Source organism: Miniopterus schreibersii, assembly GCF_964146895.1.
Source record: "Miniopterus schreibersii genome assembly, chromosome: 10".
NCBI classification, from domain to species: domain Eukaryota; kingdom Metazoa; phylum Chordata; class Mammalia; order Chiroptera; family Miniopteridae; genus Miniopterus; species Miniopterus schreibersii.
In genome coordinates this window covers 7,796,197-7,815,000 of record NC_138110.1, presented here as the reverse complement: position 1 = coordinate 7,815,000, position 18,804 = coordinate 7,796,197, and the positions used below count along the sequence as shown (strand labels likewise).

Sequence of the window (18,804 nt, the reverse complement as noted above, 5' to 3'; positions counted from 1 at the left end):
CGACCTAGGATCCAGGTGATCGGGGTTCGATTCCTGGTCAGGGCACATGCCCAGGTTGCGGGCTCGATCAATGACTCTCTCATCATTGATGTTTCTATCTCTCTCTCTCCCCCTCCTTTCCTCTCTCTGAAATCAATAAAGATACATTTAAAAAAACCCCAAAAAACCAAAGTGGCAATCTTTCGGTGCATGGGGTGATGCCCAACCAACTGATCCACACCAACCAGGGCCTTATATTTTTATAATGCTTTCCCAATCCTCATTAATAATGACAGCACTGTATTCTTGCAAGAATGAATATGTGACCTCGACTGATGGAATTCAGCATATGGAAGCCCCGTGGAGAGATTCACCATTTCTCACGTCGAGAATGCTTACCAATACTTGCAACTTAGTACCTGAACATTCTGATAATTGGAATAAATTCAAGTGACATGTGACTGTGACATTGAGAGATAGGATAGTGGTCCCCAGTGCGATAAGGCAATCATCGGTCAGGGCCAAGGAATATCCGAAATAACTGGTGTTCCAAAGGCTGGGGCTAAAATGTTGACTTTGGGCAATTAGTGGCGCCGAAGCCAAACCTCGGTGTGTCCCTACCCTATACACATTTATCGTTAAATTTATACGTCGTATCATTGAATTACGAGCATCTCATATTTTGTTAAGAATAGTGTGAAAAAGCAATTCATTCTCCATGCAGGAAATTGGGGAGACGTAAAAATAACATATTAAAGAAAATTAAAATCACTAGAACTCCTCGCAGTTTTCTTTTTCCATGCATCAATCTTTTTCTCTCCTTTATACAAAAGTATTTATTTATTAAATCCCCCCTTCAAAACTGCATAAATAGCACATTCACTGTATCCAATGAGACAGTGGATACAAAAGATACATAAAGAAAAATTACTATTCTCTATACCAGCCCCCCCCCACGCCCACACACCTACACAAACGCCCACACGGAGACACATTTCTAGGATTATCTCCTCAAAATGAGAAAAATTGGGGCATTTAAATCTTAATTAATTCTGGCAGGTTAATTTTCAAAATGACTGCAACTTATCCACCGGTTAAGTTTGCTCCTATCTGTTCCAGCCCTGGATTTTATTGCTTTGAACATTCCCTGCCAAAATCATGTGTAGGAACACCATCTTGCTCTCATTTAATTTGTGCTTGCAGTCCCCGGAGGGTCGGCGTCACATCATGTATCTGACTGGACTGGGTCCCCAGCTCTCAGCCCAGAGCATGTGCTCGGGGCGTAGGTGGCAAAGAAACGCTACTTACCTGTGTGAATTTTTAAATGACGCTCCATGTCCTTCATGCCATAGGCAGTCTTGAACTGGCAACCTTGAAGAGGCAAGGAAAGGCGAATTACAAAGGGCAACACAGTAACTCCAGAGTGGAGAAACTCGGCGGAAACTTCCTCAACCAAGTGATGCAAGTTGGCCCCACAGAACAGGACACGCAGGTGTCCCGGGCACCCCGATATGACGCACCAGGTCACGACACCCCTCCTGTGCTTCCTGCCCACACGGCAGGACCTAAATCTAATCATGAGGAAACATCAGACAAACCCCAACTGAGGAACACTTTACAAAATAACTGGCCTGTACTTTGTAAAAAATGTCAAGGTCACGAAAGAAAAGCTCAGGATTCAATGAAAACGAAATGCAATGTGTGACCCTAAATTGGATCCAGGACCAGGGGAAAATGTTTTTCTTCCGACATAGATGCAATTGGTAAAAGCTTAATAAGGTCAGTAATTTGTGCGTGTAAATGTTAATTTCCTGATTTTGATGATTGTACTGTGGTTATAGAAAAGAACTTCCTTGTTTCTGGGAAATACACATTAAGGCATTGAGGGGCAAGGGATAGCGTGTCTGCAACTTACTCTAAAATGGTTTGAGGGGAAAATATATAAATACGTATATATACAAAAATAACAAAGCACACGTAATATGTTAACATTTGAGAAATCTAGTGAAGGTAATAGATATTTTTTGAACAATTTTTGTAACCTTTCTGTAATTCTGAGATTATTTCCGAATAAAAAGTTTTGTTTTTTTAAGAACAATCTTTCTCATGTCTTTCTAAGCTACAGCACAACATGAAATATTCATAGTAACCTGAGATTCTCACAAGTCGCATTTCAAAGTCCCATGGCTCTAAAAGTCTTAAGAGCCCATGTACACAGTGACCAGGGAGAGCGAGAGGTAGGTCGTATGTGGTGATGCAAACACCGTGGGGCCGGGACTGGAAAGCCAGGCGGCTGGAGCTGTCGAGAGTTCCGGAGTTAGAGCCCAGGAGCCTGTGAAATGCCACATCCTTTGCACAAGTCGGACACAACGCTGTCTTTACCTGGGTAGCAACAGTTAAGCCTTTTCTGAGCAGGTGGGGCCGAGGGCTTTTTGGCACGTGACTTGGCAGGCAGAGAGATGACCGTGGCTGTCTGGTTTTCGTTGCTTTCCGTGGGCAGGTAAGTTTGATAGCCATGCTCAAAAACGAATTCTGGGGCTGAAACTAAAAGACATGATGGTTATTAATTTTCATAATATGAATATCCAATAGCTGTTCCTTTAGCCTACTGTCCTTTCTAGAGAATGAACATGTTAGTTTGCTTTCCTAGCCTCCCTAGCTGCTTAGGAGTGTTCGTGTGACCCTGTTCCAGCCAGTGAGATGCTAGGGCAGGGGTGGGGAACCTTTTTTCCGCCAAGGGCCATTTGGATATTTATAACATCATTCGCTGGCCATATGAAATTATCAACTTAAGAATTAGGCATAAAAAAAGCTCCTAGATTTTTTGAATTTCAAGTCCCACCTGCAGTTGCCTTGGCAGAGCCAGACCAAACGATTTCGCAGGCCAGACGTTCCCCACCCCTGCCCTAAAGAATATCTGCTGGGGGAGTCCTGTAAAAGATCTTCTCCCTGATTAAAAATAAACAAACAAGTAGGGGTAGAGAGGCAATTGAGGAATGCTCATTCTTGCTGCCCTGGTTCCCTACTTCCTGTCTTTGGACATGCTGGAGTGAAGATGTGATGGCTGGATCTGTGGCAGCCATTCTGTAAACATAAGAGAGCAGCAAGAAAGTCAGATGTTGAGCCAGAGCTCTGAAACCATCCTAACCGAGGCTTATTAGATAAACAAGAAACATCCCTATCACTCACGCCAGGTAGGTTTTCTGTTAATTCAGCCAAACGCTTTAGGTACTTCCAAAAGCTTTACCACAAAATCCTAACAAACAACTGGAAAGAAACGGATTGAAGAAATTCTGGACAGGACTACAAGTTCTCTCAAAACCACTGTTTAACACAAATACTCCTTTAAAAAAAATCCTTGCACTCTCACTGACGTTTTGAGGAGGAAAAAAAAAAAGAGACCAAACATCTTTATCATTATAAAACAGGTAGTCTCAAATTTCTTTTTCTTTTGGCTTATAAAAATTTTTGTGACTTCTCTGTTAACTAAGTTTATGGTTTGAAGTTTGGAGATATTTCCTTCCTTTATTTATTACATGTAGTTTGCCACATGGAGATTTGGCTTCAAATAAGGAGTAAACTTATATGACCAACAGGGGCTGAACTTCGTTGGGTGAACTTGTCAGACCAAGAGGCCCTAATGATGACTATGAAAGCCACTGTCACATTCTGTTTCCCAAATTTCAGTCACCAAGGCACTACCTCCGACGCTTTTGCCACAGTATTTACGGAATACATTTATTTAAATCGACACAGACCTAACATCATTGCCTGTATGGGCTGTGCCTGAAGCAACAATATCTATGCCGCAGGTTCGACACACTATATTTCCTCTGAAAACAAACACCTTCATTCTTTGAACGTAAGATGTTAACAGATTTTAAGATGTACCATTATTTTATGTGTAACAGATTTTAAAGAGCTGCCAATTAAACACCTAATGATGCAATGCTTTCATATTCCTGAGAAATTTCACTTACTGAATGAGTTCTTTTAGACTTCTTCAGATATTTGGAATCTCTATCTCCTGGACGCCTTTGGCAAGAATGACATCATTCTGATGCGGGTCGGAGAAGCCCCGGGGTTCTATCAGCATCTGGTCCTTAAGTAAACTCATGGTTTCAATTTTTCTCAAGTGAAACACGCAGAGGAAAATTAAGTGGCTTTTGTTTACAGTTGGCCAACACATTCTGACAAGTTGACCTCTTTCTTCAGGCCACGTCTCTCAAATGCGCATATCAACCATACCTGCCTCTTACTGACATGTTTCACCTGCTCAGCGGAATTTGGCTCTTTGCTCGTTTCCTTTGCTTTGCCTGGGCCCCAGCCAGTAGCACTGAACCTACCTAGGACCTTGCTACAAAGGCAAATTTTAAAAAAAAATGTTTTTATTGATTTCAGAGAGAGGAAGGGAGAGGGGGAGAGAGAGACGGAAATATCAATGAGAGTCACTGATCCGCTGCCTCCTGCATACCCCCTGCTGAGGATCGAGGCCGGGGACCCTGCCTGCAATGCGGGCCTGTGCCCTGACCGGGAATCAAACCACGATCTCCTGGATCACAGGTCGATGCTCAACCGCTGAGCCACGTCAGCCGGGCTACAAAGGCAAATTCTTGGGCCCCCGCCAGCCTACTGAATCAGAAACCCTGGGGTGCACCCAGCGCTCTGTGCTCTCACAATGTGCCCAGGTGAGTCCGAGTGTGAGAACCTCTGGCGCAGGTGACCCTTTTCCATGCACTTCAGCAGTAAGTCAGCCCGGCTTTGTCTCCTGTCGGGAATCCATATTTCTTGCGGCTGCTTTGCAGGAACAGAGAGAGGGTTGTTCCTCCAGCAACACACATGTGCTTCACTGCTATCAGACTGAGCCCCTACGGCTGTTTCCAGGTATCTCTGGGTACAGTTACTTTTCATCTTCAACCTGCAACATCTTGGAAGACGTTCTAAACAGCAAATAAACTCAATACACGTAGTTCCAAAAACCGCACATGACTCTGCCAAAGAGACAACAATGTGCTCGACTGTCATCAGGTTTGTTCCCAGGTACACAGAGACCGTTTCGTTTGTGACTCCTGCTGGCTGACAGCAATCCCATTAACTCTAAGGCGCACCCCCGTGTTGGAGACCTCGGAATGGGTCTTTGGACTAACGCGTGTCCAAGTTCAGCCTCTTACTGTGTGCGTGACCTCGGGCCAGTTGTGTAACCTCTTTGAGGCCCCGTTTCCTCCCCTGTAAGGAGAGAGAATCACTGTGCCCGCTTCATAAGGTTGTTGCAAAGTTTAATGAGAAAATCAGAAGCAAGGATGCGGCCTTGGTAGAGTCTCTAGTTGAACAGAACTGGGTGCTGGTACCAGACTCTCCACGGGAGTTTGACCAACACCCAGGGTGACCAACCGTCCATCCCTGTTTGCCTGGGACAGAGGGCTACCAGGGACATAGGACTTTCAGTGCTAAACTAGGCTGGCTGGTCATGCTATCGTGACTTCCCCACTTTCTGTTCTACAACTTTCTGAACAAAAGGAAGGCTAGAGCCCTGGCCAGTTTGGCTCAGTGGTTAGAGCATCGGCCCTCAGACTGAAGGGTCCTGGTTGCAGGCCCCCGGTTGCAGGCCCAATCCTCAGCCCCAGTCAGGGTACATGCAAGAGGCAACCAATAACGTGTCTCTTTCACATCGATGTTTCTCTCTCTCCCCCACACCCCTCTCCCTTCCACTCTGAAACGCAATAGAAAAAATATCCTCAGACGGTGATTTAAAAAAGAAAAAGAAAAAAGGAAGGGGTGTGTGTGCGGGGGGGTGTTGTGGGAATGGCTAAGTCCTTCCCACAGCCCAGCGCCTGGAGTCCTCAGTCTCCCAGGGAGGTAAGTCCCAGGAGACAGGCTGGGCCCCTCCGTGAGCCTCGGTGTCCCGGGATTCACGGCGAGCCGCGGCAGAGGGGCGCGTGGGAGCTTCTGGATGTCAGCCACGCCTCAATGCGGTTTGCAAACATTCTCTCCCATTCCCCGGGCTGCCTTTCCAGCCTGCTGTTTCCTTCGATGCGCAGAAGCCTGGTGCATCTGATGCAGTCCCATTTGTCCATTTTTGCCTTTGTTGTCTTGGGGAGACGGCGGGAAGCAAAGGGTGAGGCACCCAGCTGCAGGGATTGTTTTGGAGGTAGGGCTAATCACACAAAACATGTGAGTCACCCCAAAATAGATGGTACCCGGACCGGGAAGGATTTGTTCAAGAGCTTGGGCTCTTAAGTCTTATTTCCTTGAGCCTCAGTTTCCTCACCTAAAAAATAGGGGTGATTCCCATTCCTATCTCCCCAGGCTGCTGTGAGGGTTAGAGGCCAGGCGTGGGACATCGTTACTGCAATTGTTATTATTCACTGGTTTATCCCGCAAATACTTACTAAGCACCTACTGTGTGCCTTCTGGGCACTGTTCTAGGCACTAGGAACACATCAGGGAGCCAAAGAGGCAAAAGTCCCTGCCTTCATGGAGCTGGTACTCTAGTTTTGAGTGTGCAGGAAAGAAATAATTTAAATACATACAACATAGCTAAATGCTATGGAGAAAAATAAAAGCAGGGAAGTGGTACGGGAAGGGCTGGGGGCACATGATTTTAGGTAAGGTAATCCTGGAAGGCCTCAGTGAGGAGGTGACATTTCAATACAGAACACGGATGCTAGTAATCATTACTAGCATTCTGTTGCAGGTGTGGGAATCCAACAGCCAAGTTACCCAGCCTTGTTGGAGCCTCCTGGCTGATTTATTAGAGGCATCCCCTCCCTACCCTCCCCCACACTCGGCTTCTTTCCAGGAGCCCCTGTGTTCAATGGGACCTGCAGATACCTCAGGGAAGACTTCAGGTGGCCCTGATCACGGAGGGGCTGCTTTGAGTGCGTGTGTGCAATGTGATGTTGGAGTAGCCATTCTTTCCCAGGTGTGAGTGTGAGTGTGAGTGTGAGAGTGTGTGTTTATACATGTCCGATTGACCTGGGACCACCGTTTGTCTCCACTGCTCACTCTGCTCTTCGGTTCTTTTGCCAGTAAAATGGGGGTGTCAGCAGTGACCTTCGAGCTTAGACCTTTCTGTTCTTGCAGACACCTGACAGGCCGATCAGATCCGCTTGCCCTGGAATTAGGACACAGGCGGGAGCTGCCACGCAGATGGCTGCTCCCCCAAGTGGAACCCGCACACAGACCACCTTGGAGCCTCTTTAAAATGCAGATTTCAGCAGCTCTGGGTGGGGCCGAGACAGGATATCTAACAAGCTTCTGGGCAGTGGGCATGGCCCCCAGCCACACTTTGAACCATGAGCATCTGAAATCCTGAATGTATTTCTAGCTTCTGGTGTTGATCTCTTTGAGATCTAGCAGCATCCTTGCCTCAGTCCTCAGTGGCTCCCTATTTCTCCTACATAAAAATCTCCTCTTGGGCTTAAACAACTATTAGCCAGAGCAGGGGTCTGTCACAGGCAAACAACAGGCTTCTCTAAAATAAAATTAACCTGCACTATACTGGCAATTCCCTAAATAGGAACAAAAAACCCCCCAAACTACCAGGGGAATGGAGCTACCTTCTCACTTCTCACACCCCCTTCCCACTCCCAGTGCTGGTTTCACTCGTTCATTCAGATTTGTGGAGCACCTACTATGTGCCAGACATTGATGCCAATGGGTTTCCATCCTTCCTTCCCTTTCTCTTGGCTCGTGGTTCTCAAACTTGATCATGGACCAGAGGTTCTAATGTAGATATAGGGAGAAAAGTCTGAATATCTTTATAGCTGTATTTGTGTTTTTTTAAATCCTCACCTGAGGATATTTTTTCCATTGCTTTTCAGAGAGTGGAAGGGAGAGAGAGAGAGAGAGAGAGAGAGAGAGAGAGAGAAACATTGATGTGAGAGAGACACATTGATTGGTTGCCTCTCACACATGCCCTGACTGGAGCCGGGGATCAAGCCTGCAACCGAGATATGCACCCCTGGATGCAATCAAACCCAGGACGCTTTTGTCCACAGACCAACTGCTCTAACCACTGAGCCAAACCAGTTAGGGCTATAGCTGTATTTTTTTTTAAACAAGCTTTCTAGGCAACTCTTTCTGCACACCAGCTCTGAGAACTCCTGCTCTCGTCCCGTCTAACAGAGCAGTGGCAATTGTGTGGCCCTGCGAGGGCCCCTTGGGATTGGATGCCACTGCTAAGCTCCCCTCCCTGCCCCCAGTGTCCCCCACGACAGTGAACTGGGCATGTGTCCCATCCTAGCCAACAGGATCTAGAGTTTCTGGGAAGCATTTCCTCCCTGATAAAGAGAAGCTGTCGCTTTCTTGACCTGTGGACATGGCTGAGTGAAGACCTGAGGCATAAAGCAGCGGCAGCCTTCTCGTCACCATGAGGCAGGTGAGAGGGCGAAGCCAAAGGACAAAGCCCACCACCAGGACACCAAGAGGGTGCAAAGAACACGCCACCTTTGAACTGCAGAACCGACCCTGACCCTGGGTCCGCCCTGCCAGTTCTTATCCTAAGAGATCATCAGTGGCCTTGCTGTGCGGCCCCTTTGAAGCTGGGTGTTAAGAGCGATGGAAGCACCGGCTGGCAACGAGATGTCATTCCAGGGGCGGCCCTGGGTCACTGCATTTTTCAACGAAGTGCCAGGTGATGCTTTTGAGAGACACTGCGATGAGTTTTCCAAGGGATGGTGTGGCAAGGTCAAGTGCATAGAGCCTGCAGCCAGGCAGCCTGGATTTGAGACCCAGCTCTGCTGCTTTCTGGCTCGATCATCTCAAACAAGTTACTTAGCCTCTTTGTTCCTGAGTTCTTTATTGATAAAATGCGGATAATTCTCAGTATTTAATTTATGGATGTGTAAAGGACTTCATACAGAGTGCTTAGGAAAGGGACTGGCACCTCATAACCACCACCTGAGAGTTAGCTAGTATTATTGTTGCCGCATCGTAAGGCAAATCATTACATAGTTTGTCTTACTATGTCACTCACATGCTCAACAACCTTCAATGGCTCCCTAGCTCCTTCAGAATAAAGGCCAGAGATGAAGCATGGCTCCTACCGCATACTCCCTGTGCTATCCCTAGCTTCTGTTATCAGATCTTGCCTCGAGCTGCCCCATCCCCAGACCACCATAGGAGATGCCCCTTTTCCACCGTCTTCCTCCCAAAGGCAGGTGGGTCTTTCAAGACTTGCTATATGTTTGATCTCACAGTTTTCCCCTTGGCTTTCCCCTTGGGACCATCTACTCCACTAGCTCTTCGGCAAGGCTGCGCCCATCACACGTGCCTGGGCTAGTACGTGTCTCACAACGAAATCCTCCCCTGCGCACGGGCTTGGAAGTCTCCAAGGGCGAGCGTCTCTATGATCTCGGCTCCAGCACCTGGCGCCCGACAGTCCCAGGGGCTCTCCCTGGGCCCTCGCGATGGGACACACGCGGCCTTGTGTTTCAGGCACATGAACCAGTTTAACCCTTACAGCCGTCCTCTCCTGTACTCACTCGGTAAGCGTTTTACTGAGTGCCTGTGCGGTGCCAGGCCTGCCCTGCAGGGAGACTGACCGTCTGGTAAACTAGAAATTGAACCACTAGTTTATGGTTCACAATCCAAACTCAGCCTTCAGATTATTTTTTAAGGCTTTCAAAATCAATTAGGTGAGTTGGGTCTTCTCTATGTCCCTGTCCTCTGGCCACAGACCACCAGGGACACACTTTAGGTAAGTTTATTACTCATTGCACTAAGGGAACGCTCAGACCATGGGAACTGTGGAGTCTCAGCAACGGTGCTAGAAAGGACTCAGTTTGGGGCTCATGCTAGGTAATTTGGGGGGAGGGTTCAAGGAAGCCTGCATTGGAAGCTGTCAGGATGTGGGGGAGAGTCTGGTTTGATATCTTAATAAATAGTACTGAGAAACGGGAGGCTACAGCTGTAATAGGTAGAAAAGCAGATGTCACTCAGGTTAGTGGGGAAGGGGGAGTTTGCTATTTTGTGGCTCCAAATGATGACGAAGGTATTTCGTGTGTTTTTTGCCGTTTCACAGTGGTCACCGAGTGGCCCTGTACCATGCTGATGTTCTGTGAAACTGCCCACGTTCAACAGGAGAACAGCATGGCCTGTAGAGCCAGCCCAGCTCCCAGCAGCACCGAGGCCTAGCTGCCGATGGCTGCTGGCTGTCCGGGCTGCTTTTCTCTCTCAGCTGGCTGCCCACAGGCCCTCCCACTCTCCATCTGCTGCATTCGCTACATGGCTGGACCCCCAACAGCATCTGAATTCACTCCTCTGCCTAAGTAAAGACTGCTTGTCACCAAATAACTGATTAATTACTACTATGGTAAGTGCTAAGTGGGGAAGCAGTGAGAAACCTAACCTCAGGGGGAAATCATGGCTAGCTTCTAGGTGGAGGTGACTTGTAACCTGGAACCTGAAGAGTAAAAATTAACCAAGAGAGATGAAAAGATCATTCTAGGTCAAGAGATCAATTCACTCTAAGTGACCTGCCCAAGGTTCCCCGGTGAGTAAGTGCTTACAGCAGTTCAACCCAGTCTGGCTCAGGACCCCAAACTTTCAATTTATTCTTGTCCCCACTTTAAAAATGAGATACCAAGAGTCCCTGCAATTTGCCATGGTCACCGGGCTGGCTCCCCTGGCCCTATATAGCCAAGATGCAAACTCGGGGCCCTGCCTCCAGAGCTCCATGATTTTAAGCCAGAACTTAGAAAATGCATGTTAGATGCTTTTTTCCTCCCCTCACCAGCATCAACATCTAATTTTACTGCTTCTACAGGAAGTTCTTAAATCAAATGCAAAACAACAGGAAGCTTTCAAAGCTAGCAGGCAGAGAATAAATTTTACTTTAATCCAACTACTATAGGACGGAGAGGAGACCTATGAGCTGAGTGAGGACGGGTTTCGCTTAAAGAAGGACCAAAGAGCAACCAGTAAGTCTGGACAGTGTCTGGGTGAGGGCACCTGGAGAATCTGCCAGTGTCCGGGTTCGGGCTGTGGCCTCGGGCAGTGAGGGACTCTCCAACCCGGCTGAGACCCGGAATCCCCCAGGGAGCTTGTTAAAAACACAGATGCCTGAGCCCCAGGGATGCAGGTGCAGGAGGCAGAGCCCAGGCACCAGTGTCCTTAACAAGCTCCCTGGGGGCTCTGGTCCACAGGAAGGTCTGGGGACTGTCACTGGTGGACACTGAAGCTCAGGTGTGGGGGGAGTTGGGCCCAGAAAACTAAACAAAATAGTATAAAAGAAAGAAAAAAGCAAGATTCTGCTTGTTTTGTGGCACAGAAGCAGGAACAATCAGAGAGAGCGGCTGAGTCAGGCAGAAAAGCAGCAGATCTCCCCACCTGCTCGTGGCCTGTTCACTCACCCTCATTAATAAGGGCGGTCATTTATTGAGGCCAATCACTCTGCCCCAGTCCTTTCTGTGGATTATCACAGAGTCCTCACAATCGCCCAATTATATTAGGTATTAGGCTCCTAATTCTCTGACCTAAGAGTGTCAGGTACCATTATGACCCGTTTGTACAGATGAGGAATATTAATCAGTGAGCAGGCCACCTGCCCCGTCTAGGGCTGTGGGGTGTTAGACTGGGAGGCGAGTCCAGCAGTCAGTCTCCGGAGCTCCCTTCGACATGGTGCAGTGGGTGCCACCGTGAGCTGGGCACAAAGAGGACTGACCCTAGGTCTGGCCTGAGTGCACAGGGCGGTCAGCAAAACTGAGGCACAGCAGGAGTGGATGGCCATGGGGAATGGAGACACTGATAGGAGGGTGGACATCTTCGAGCAAAGTACTAGGGGGACAGAAGGAGCAGTCACTGGGTGTGGGGTGAGTTTCACTGACGGATGTCAGATTTGGGCAGTCAGTTCATTTACTCAACCGAGAATGAGCGCCCTCGTGCCCAGCGCCTTCTAGGTGCTGTGGGTCCAGCGGTGAACACGAGGGGCCCAGGCCCTGACCTCATGGTGCCAACATTCCCACGACGGGACAGACGTTACAGGTCTAGGGCAAATAATCACTGAATTATGGGCACCTGGCCTGGTCTGGGAAAATAGTGTGTGTGATGTCAAGGACAAGGTTGGAGGAAATGTCCTTAGGCCCAGCTCTGACATCTGTGTAAGAATAAAGTCAGTTCCAGGCAGAGGAAAAACAGGTCTGGAGGCTCTGAGGCCAGAGGAATCCTGGCTCATCTGGAAAACAGAAAGACGTTCCTCATGGCTCCGGCAATTCAGAGGGGATGGGAGTGTTCCAGATGAAGCCAGGTCCCTCGTGTGTCAACCGTCACGAACCTTAAACTCTCAGGCTGAGTTGGCGTCAGCCAGGCAAAGACAAGAAAAGCATTTCAGGCAGAGGGAACACCATAAGCAAAATCTCAGAACACAGAAAGATGTCACGGCCACAGATGAAGGGGGCGCACCAGGTCACAGGCTTCACGCCCACAGCAGGGGTACTGGGAGCCTGTTTCTGAGGACAGGGAACTGAACACTAAGTCTGCAGAGAGAAGGCAGCTGAGGTAAGGGCCAAAATACGTAAGTCCTAGGACTGTCCTCACCTTGTGGTGGGACATTGGCCATGTCTCATCCCCATCTGCAGCGACATTTCTTCCAGCGTTAAAATGAGAAGGTTGTACCAGGCCCATCTCTAAGGTGTTGTGTTTTTTTTTTAGTTTTCATGTTTTCTTGGTGACTTCCTCTAAGATGACAATTAAGATAAACTCTGGAGAAAGTGGGAAGACCTCAAGGTAGTATTATTAAGGCTTGTGAGGGGATCAGTTATAATTACATTTCAATGTTTTAAAAACTCAGCAGAAACATTATTTTGGATGCATTAGGGAAACGACCACAGAACTTAGCATATTACAAAAAAATTCAAACATCACAACAACATACAATTGATGAAGTGAAAGTCGGTGTTCTCTACTCAGCTCCAGATGGACTATTTGATCAACAGAAGAATACGCTAAAAAAAGCTTGTGGGCTCAATTGGGCTCACAGGTGTATTCTGTTTGGCCATCAAAGTTGTAAAGTTTGGGAAATTTCACATTTTTTGGCTTCTCTGAAAAACTCAGGTATCTGCCTGGACCCAAAGAGCAGCTGCTTCCACTTTACCACAGTCCCCACTATTCCCTAACGTGCACGGCTTACATTTCTCTCATTAACATTACCTGCCTCATTCCTGTTCTAGAAGCTGACCTTGAACATAATGCTCTATATGTTATACTTACCTCAAGAATTTTCTATGTCTGCACACAGACCTAGCTCCCCTTATCAAGGCTAAATCATACCCACTGCCCGAATCTCTGATACTGATTTATTGAATTTCCTCTTGATGTTTACATATACAGGCTCCACTTTCTTTACAGTATATGCTATAAAGTTTTATAGGATAAACACCTGGAAGTGGACTTACTGGGTAAATGTGTTTTGTGTATCTTTTGAAACATGAAAGATTTTAAATATGATATTTAAAATTTGAAAGACACCACAAAAATCATCCAGGTTATGTGAATTTACATCCCCAGAAAAGAAAAGCAGATCCTTGCCCTCAGCCTTCTATTGACATGTGTGTCTTTAACTACTAAGGCATCAGAGCGTGCTTTCAGGGTTAGGGCCTCTTGTATCTCACCAATTGCCCTTTGCTGACTCTTCCACTTGGTTCATTTTCTCTACTTTATTGATTTTAGGAGTTCTTTATATATGAGGGACACTAGGCTTTAGTTATATATGCTGTGATTTTTTTCCTCCAGCTGTTTTTATACTTAATACATTGTTTCTACTTTGGAAAAATTGCAAGTTTACTTGTAAGCACATGATATTTTTTTTTTCGGGGGAACTGTCTACAACCTGTCTTCTTTGGTAGGCACAGTATTTATATTTGGTAGACACACACACATATTTTTTTTAATTAAAAAATGTGAATGCCTTTAGCTAAGGAATACATTCTCCAATTCCCCACAGAACCCCACAATGTCTGCACTAACTCATTCATAAATAGGTGTACGTGTGTGTGTGTGCACATGTGTGTGCATCTGTGTGTATAGTATTTATTCTAGGACTTTTATGGTTTCATTATACACATTTAAATTTTGGATCCACCTGCAATTTATTTTTTGTGGAGTAAATGGATACAACCCAGAACTGGGATGTACTTTTCTGTTTTCCGGGTGCAGTCCAGGGGAGGGGAGGCATCGATGCCTGTTCATAGGTTCAAAAACAAACAAACAAACACTCAATGTTTTATGTCCCTTTATACAAATAATGCAAATGCGAAGACCATACATACACTCCCATCACCCAAAATAACTATCTTTTTTTTAACTGCAATGTATTTCTCGCAAGCCTTTTTCTCTAGTCTTTTGCTTTAGAAACTTGTTTGTTTGTTTTGTGTAACATATGACAACATTTATAACTTCTAACACTTCATGTTTTAACCCCGCACTTCCGGAACCTGGCTGGACAGCTGGTTTCCCGGCGGAGCTTGTTAAAAATAACGAATCAGCAACCCCAAGGGGTAGACCCTGGGAAACTTTCTCACAAGTTCCACAGAGGCGGCTGGGACACGGCCAACTGTAACGGACTCCCCATGGGCCACCCATACCTGTGATCGTCTGAGTCTCTGAGGTGATGGTCCTGGTGGTGGTCTGGGCCTGGGCGGCGGGCACCGTCTCCTCTGATACAAACTGGACCGTGCTGGGGGCCGCCCCAGGCGCGCTGGTCAGCTGGCAGCCGCTCTGCTTGTGAGCGACGAAGGCGTCCAGGTTGTTGAACTGCTGCTTGCAGATGCCACAGATATGGATGTCGGGCGTCAGCTCAACCAGCACCGTTGTGCCGCCTGGAACTCCACGGGGCAAAGAGAAAGTAACGGGTTAATTCCAAACAGTTTGAAATTACAACACAAACCAGGTCCGTGGTAGGAAAAAGGGCACGGTGGCAGACACGGCCAGTTGGTGGCTCAGTGTCCACTCTACTTCTCTCTTCTTCCCTGCAAAGAGAACTCCAATTCTGTCCTGGCAGTAATGTACCCAGACCCAAGTAATGGCTCATGAGGCATTTTTGTCCATAGGGGCACTAGTGGCATTTTACACAAGAAAGTTCCTTGATGTGCATGTCTGCCCTGCACTTCAAAGAACCAGAAGCCATCTCCTACCCCAACTAAAGAATAGTTTTACTTCTCAGTTAATATGAAAACCAATCCCTCCACAGTTCCAAACCCTATCCACCCCTCCCTCACTGCAAGAACCACTAAATAATCTTGGTCCCCTACATACTTAGGAACCGTTCCAGCACATTGCTAAAGGAGATTCTGGAGAAAGTTTGGCTTTCATGATAAAAAGGGAACGGACAATTTGCCTTGAATGCAGATGTGATGACACGGGCTTGTGCAGCTATATTGTAACTATGAGGAAAATGCTAAGATCCCTACAGATGCTGGTCCTTACTTCACTGATCTCCCAAATCAACCACATCCAGATTTCTCATTAGCTCAGTTTTGTTACTTAGAGCCAAAATTCATTCCTAACTGATAGAGACATTATTTCTCCATAGTAATGATACCAAGAAGTAACACTGTGTTCACATTTGCAAAGTACCTACCATAGTTCCTGGCACCACATTAGAAAGTGCTATGTAATTGTTTATTGAATAAAGAAACACCACTAATTAATAAGTCTCTAACATGAGAACCTTAATTTTTATTTAAAAATTTTTCTTTGCCTTATTATAAGGAAACTCATGTTTACAACAGAAAATTTGGAAGAAAACAGCAGTGGAAATCACTCACAATCTTTCAACCTATGTGTACCAGGAACATTACAATTTTCTATTCACCTTCAAAAAACTTGTTAACTGGAGATTTTTTGGGATCATAATGTACTGTAAAAGTAACCTTTTCCCCATATATCACGAGTGATGGTGCTATATCTCTAAAATACATTGTAAATGTAATTATGTAATAATACAGTCACATTGTTTCATGCTACTCACGCTTCCCAATTTTCAGTAACTATAAGGTCTATTATTTCCAATTTTCCCCATGCCTAAATAATATGAGAAATACTTTGTGCATATATGGTAGGCATCCATGTATCAATTTTCTGAACATTTATAAAAGTGTTTGTCACATTATGTTCAATTTTCCCCAAGTCTAACTAAGACAAGACATCTTTGTAGGGAAATACAATTTGGTTGACTTGCTAAGGAGAGGTGCTCTGGGACTGAGGGTGGTGATGTTTTATCAGCCATCTTGCAGAACGCCCTGTGCACTTAAGTACGTTGAAGTCAATGGATGGAAGGAACGAAGGCTTTCCTTCAAAACCTCTGGAACACTGCCTCCCTGGAGCTGCTGACGGGCTCGGGGGACTACGGGGAAAACAAAGGACCAAGAGACGAAGTGACCTGCATCGCTGATGATTCCGATCACGCAGGGCTGATGCCCAGAATGAAAGAGGAGAAGTCTGTGCTTCACAGGATGACTGAGGACCACATGCCACGGTGCTGGTAACAGGCCCGCTCAGGGGTCCCTCCCACAGCATGGCTCCCGGCTGGCTTACTACTGAGCTTCCCTACTCGAACTTGAACGCACCCCTTCTGAAAACATGGAGTGATAAAATATATCTACCTCTTGCGCTTGTAGTGAGAATGAACTGAGACCAAATAAAAAACACTGGGCCGGTTTGTGTTCGCCACCAACAAGAAGAACTGCTTTCTCTGCAAAGTTCTCCAAGCATCAGAATAATCCGGGGGAGGTGGGCTAGGAGTTAGACCTGGACACATCTGAGCCCCAGTCCGGGAGAGAAGTCATAAAGGGGGCGGGGTGAAGGGGCGCTGGGTTTAGGAAAATCTGTGCTTTCCGCAAATGATGCAAGTTACACAGCCAGCCAAGTTGGGAGCCGAAGTCTCCCCAACTGTTAACATGAACAGCTAACGGGCGAAGCGCTTCCTAGGTGCCAGGGATCTGCAAACCCCGGCGCCAGTGGTTCTCGAACTTCTCCCAGCGAAAGCCTGCAGACCCCCCTTCCCTCCAGCATCCCCACCGCAGCCCAACCTGAGGGGTGGGGCCCTGGAGAGGTTTGTGGTTATTTTTTTAAAATAAGCGGTCGCGCTCCCAGGTGGCTGCTTTGCGCTGGACCACACTTGGGGAAACAAAGCTTCAGGAGAAACTAGGGACTGCTTGTCTCGGAAGGAAAATTAAAACGAACCCCAAACTCAAACCACCACGGCCCCATTCCTCATTCAAATCCCCGCCTTCGGGGTGGACGCGGCTTTGCAGCGGGGCGCCCAGCCCTCCGAACCCCCCGACCCCCACGCGCCACGGATTCGGGGCCACCGAGGCAGAAGTTTTCCCACCGGCGTCGCAGCGGTTACCCCAAATGCCCCAAACTCCACAGGGGAACCCGGGAAATGTCCCAGGGGGGTGGGAGCTGTCTGACCGGCATGCCCTCCCCCCGGGGTCCAGCGCGGCCGCAGCGCGCCCCCGCCCCGCGCAGGGCAGGGCGCCCCCACCCCAGGTCCGCCCCGCGCCTCCCGCCCGGCGCGCCCGCCGCGCGCTCCGAGACGCAGGCACGGCCGTCACCCCGATTTCGGGGCCCGGGCCTGCTCGCTGCGTCGCGGACGTGCCCGGGCCCGGGCCCCGGAGCGCGCACTGCGCCCGGCACGGCACTTACTTTGCACGGCGCCCGGGAAGCTCTCGCCCTCGCTGTTGGCGTTCATGGCCGCAGACGGGGGCCCGGGCGGCGGGGGCGCGGGGCGGGGGCGCTGGGCTACATGGCACGGGGCTTTTCCTTTTATCCCCCTCCCCCCCAGCCTGCCTCCTCCCAACTCCGCGCGGCGAGGCGCGCAGGACGGATGTAAAGCGGCCGGCACTTCCGCTGCCTAGAGGGCGCTGCCCGCCCGCCCGCCGCCCGCCCGAGCCCGGCCCGGCCAATCCCCGCGCCGCCCCCGCCGCAGCCTCGGCCCGGAGGCGCACGGGCGTCGGGCCGCTGGGGGCCGGCGCTGGGGCCCGCGGCGCCCCGCTCCGCAGCCCTGAGGCCTTGGCCGCTGCCTTGCGCCTCCCCTGCTCCCGCGCCTGTGCACCTGCCGCCCTGCGCCCTGGTCCCCAAGGTGGCCCGCATGGGGCTGGGGTTGCAGAGAGGCTGGGGGGGGGGGGGGCGCCTAGTGCTGCGGGCCTGGGATAAACCCTGTGGAGGAAAGGGGGCCCCATGCTAAACCTCACAAGCTCAGGGCAGGCCTGCCTGGCGGCCTTGCAGACGCAGGGACCTAAAATAACCACAAAGGATGGTCTGAAATGAAAACTTTTTAAACATAAGCAGTTTATGGTGGGTAGCCATATCCCGGGGCAATATTTGTCCCTAAAAAAAGGTTAATTTTCACCTTAACTAAGCCTGTAGCTCGTCTTTTGCATCTGAGATAACGTACCTGATTAAGGTGCCTTTGCAAAACAAAGTAGTTTCCCCATTTTTCTGGGCCCTCAGTGCATCTTGGTCTTTTTAACTCTCCTGTATCCACCTACGTAAAAGAAGTATGTTTCTATCATTTTACTTTTTATCCAATCCCGGAGGCTTCCCCACTTTGCTTCCTCCCGCCTCCCTAATCTATCACCAATAAATTTTGTGTAACCCGCTTGCATCTCCTCTGACTGTAATCTGTAAAGCAAGGTGCAAAACTGCCGTTCTCCGGAGCGTTATTTCAACCCCTTGAGATTTTGGCTCCTTGTTGTATGTCTACAGTTTGGCTCAGATAAACTCATACAAAAAATTATTCCCAGGTTTGAATGTTTCTTACATTAACAACCCTGGCTGAGGGTCAGCGTAAAGCCATCCAGCTCTGGGTGTGTCCCCTGCCCA

At 48.3% G+C, this 18,804-nt stretch overlaps 1 protein-coding gene across 5 annotated transcripts in view; it reads right to left on the bottom strand.

The window, feature by feature from the left end:
* The window catches only part of ZFP64 (ZFP64 zinc finger protein), a 66,132-nt gene extending 48,303 nt beyond the window's left edge, over window positions 1–17,829 (bottom strand). The window contains exons 1-4 of one of the 5 annotated variants that reach the window (XM_081149688.1): window positions 17,626–17,829; window positions 14,562–14,801; window positions 2,362–2,523; window positions 1,288–1,350 (exon numbers count right to left, since the gene is read on the bottom strand). In XM_081149688.1, the coding sequence (XP_081005814.1) occupies window positions 1,288–1,350; window positions 2,362–2,523; window positions 14,562–14,801; window positions 17,626–17,671 (511 nt within the window). In that variant the 5' untranslated portion in view covers window positions 17,672–17,829. Of the gene's footprint in view, window positions 1–1,287; window positions 1,351–2,361; window positions 2,524–12,516; window positions 14,033–14,561; window positions 14,802–17,625 lie in introns of those variants that run through there. The other 4 variants (XM_081149687.1, XM_081149686.1, XM_081149689.1 and 1 more) reach the window with 4 other exon arrangements.
* Window positions 17,830–18,804: the final 975 nt, after the last annotated feature.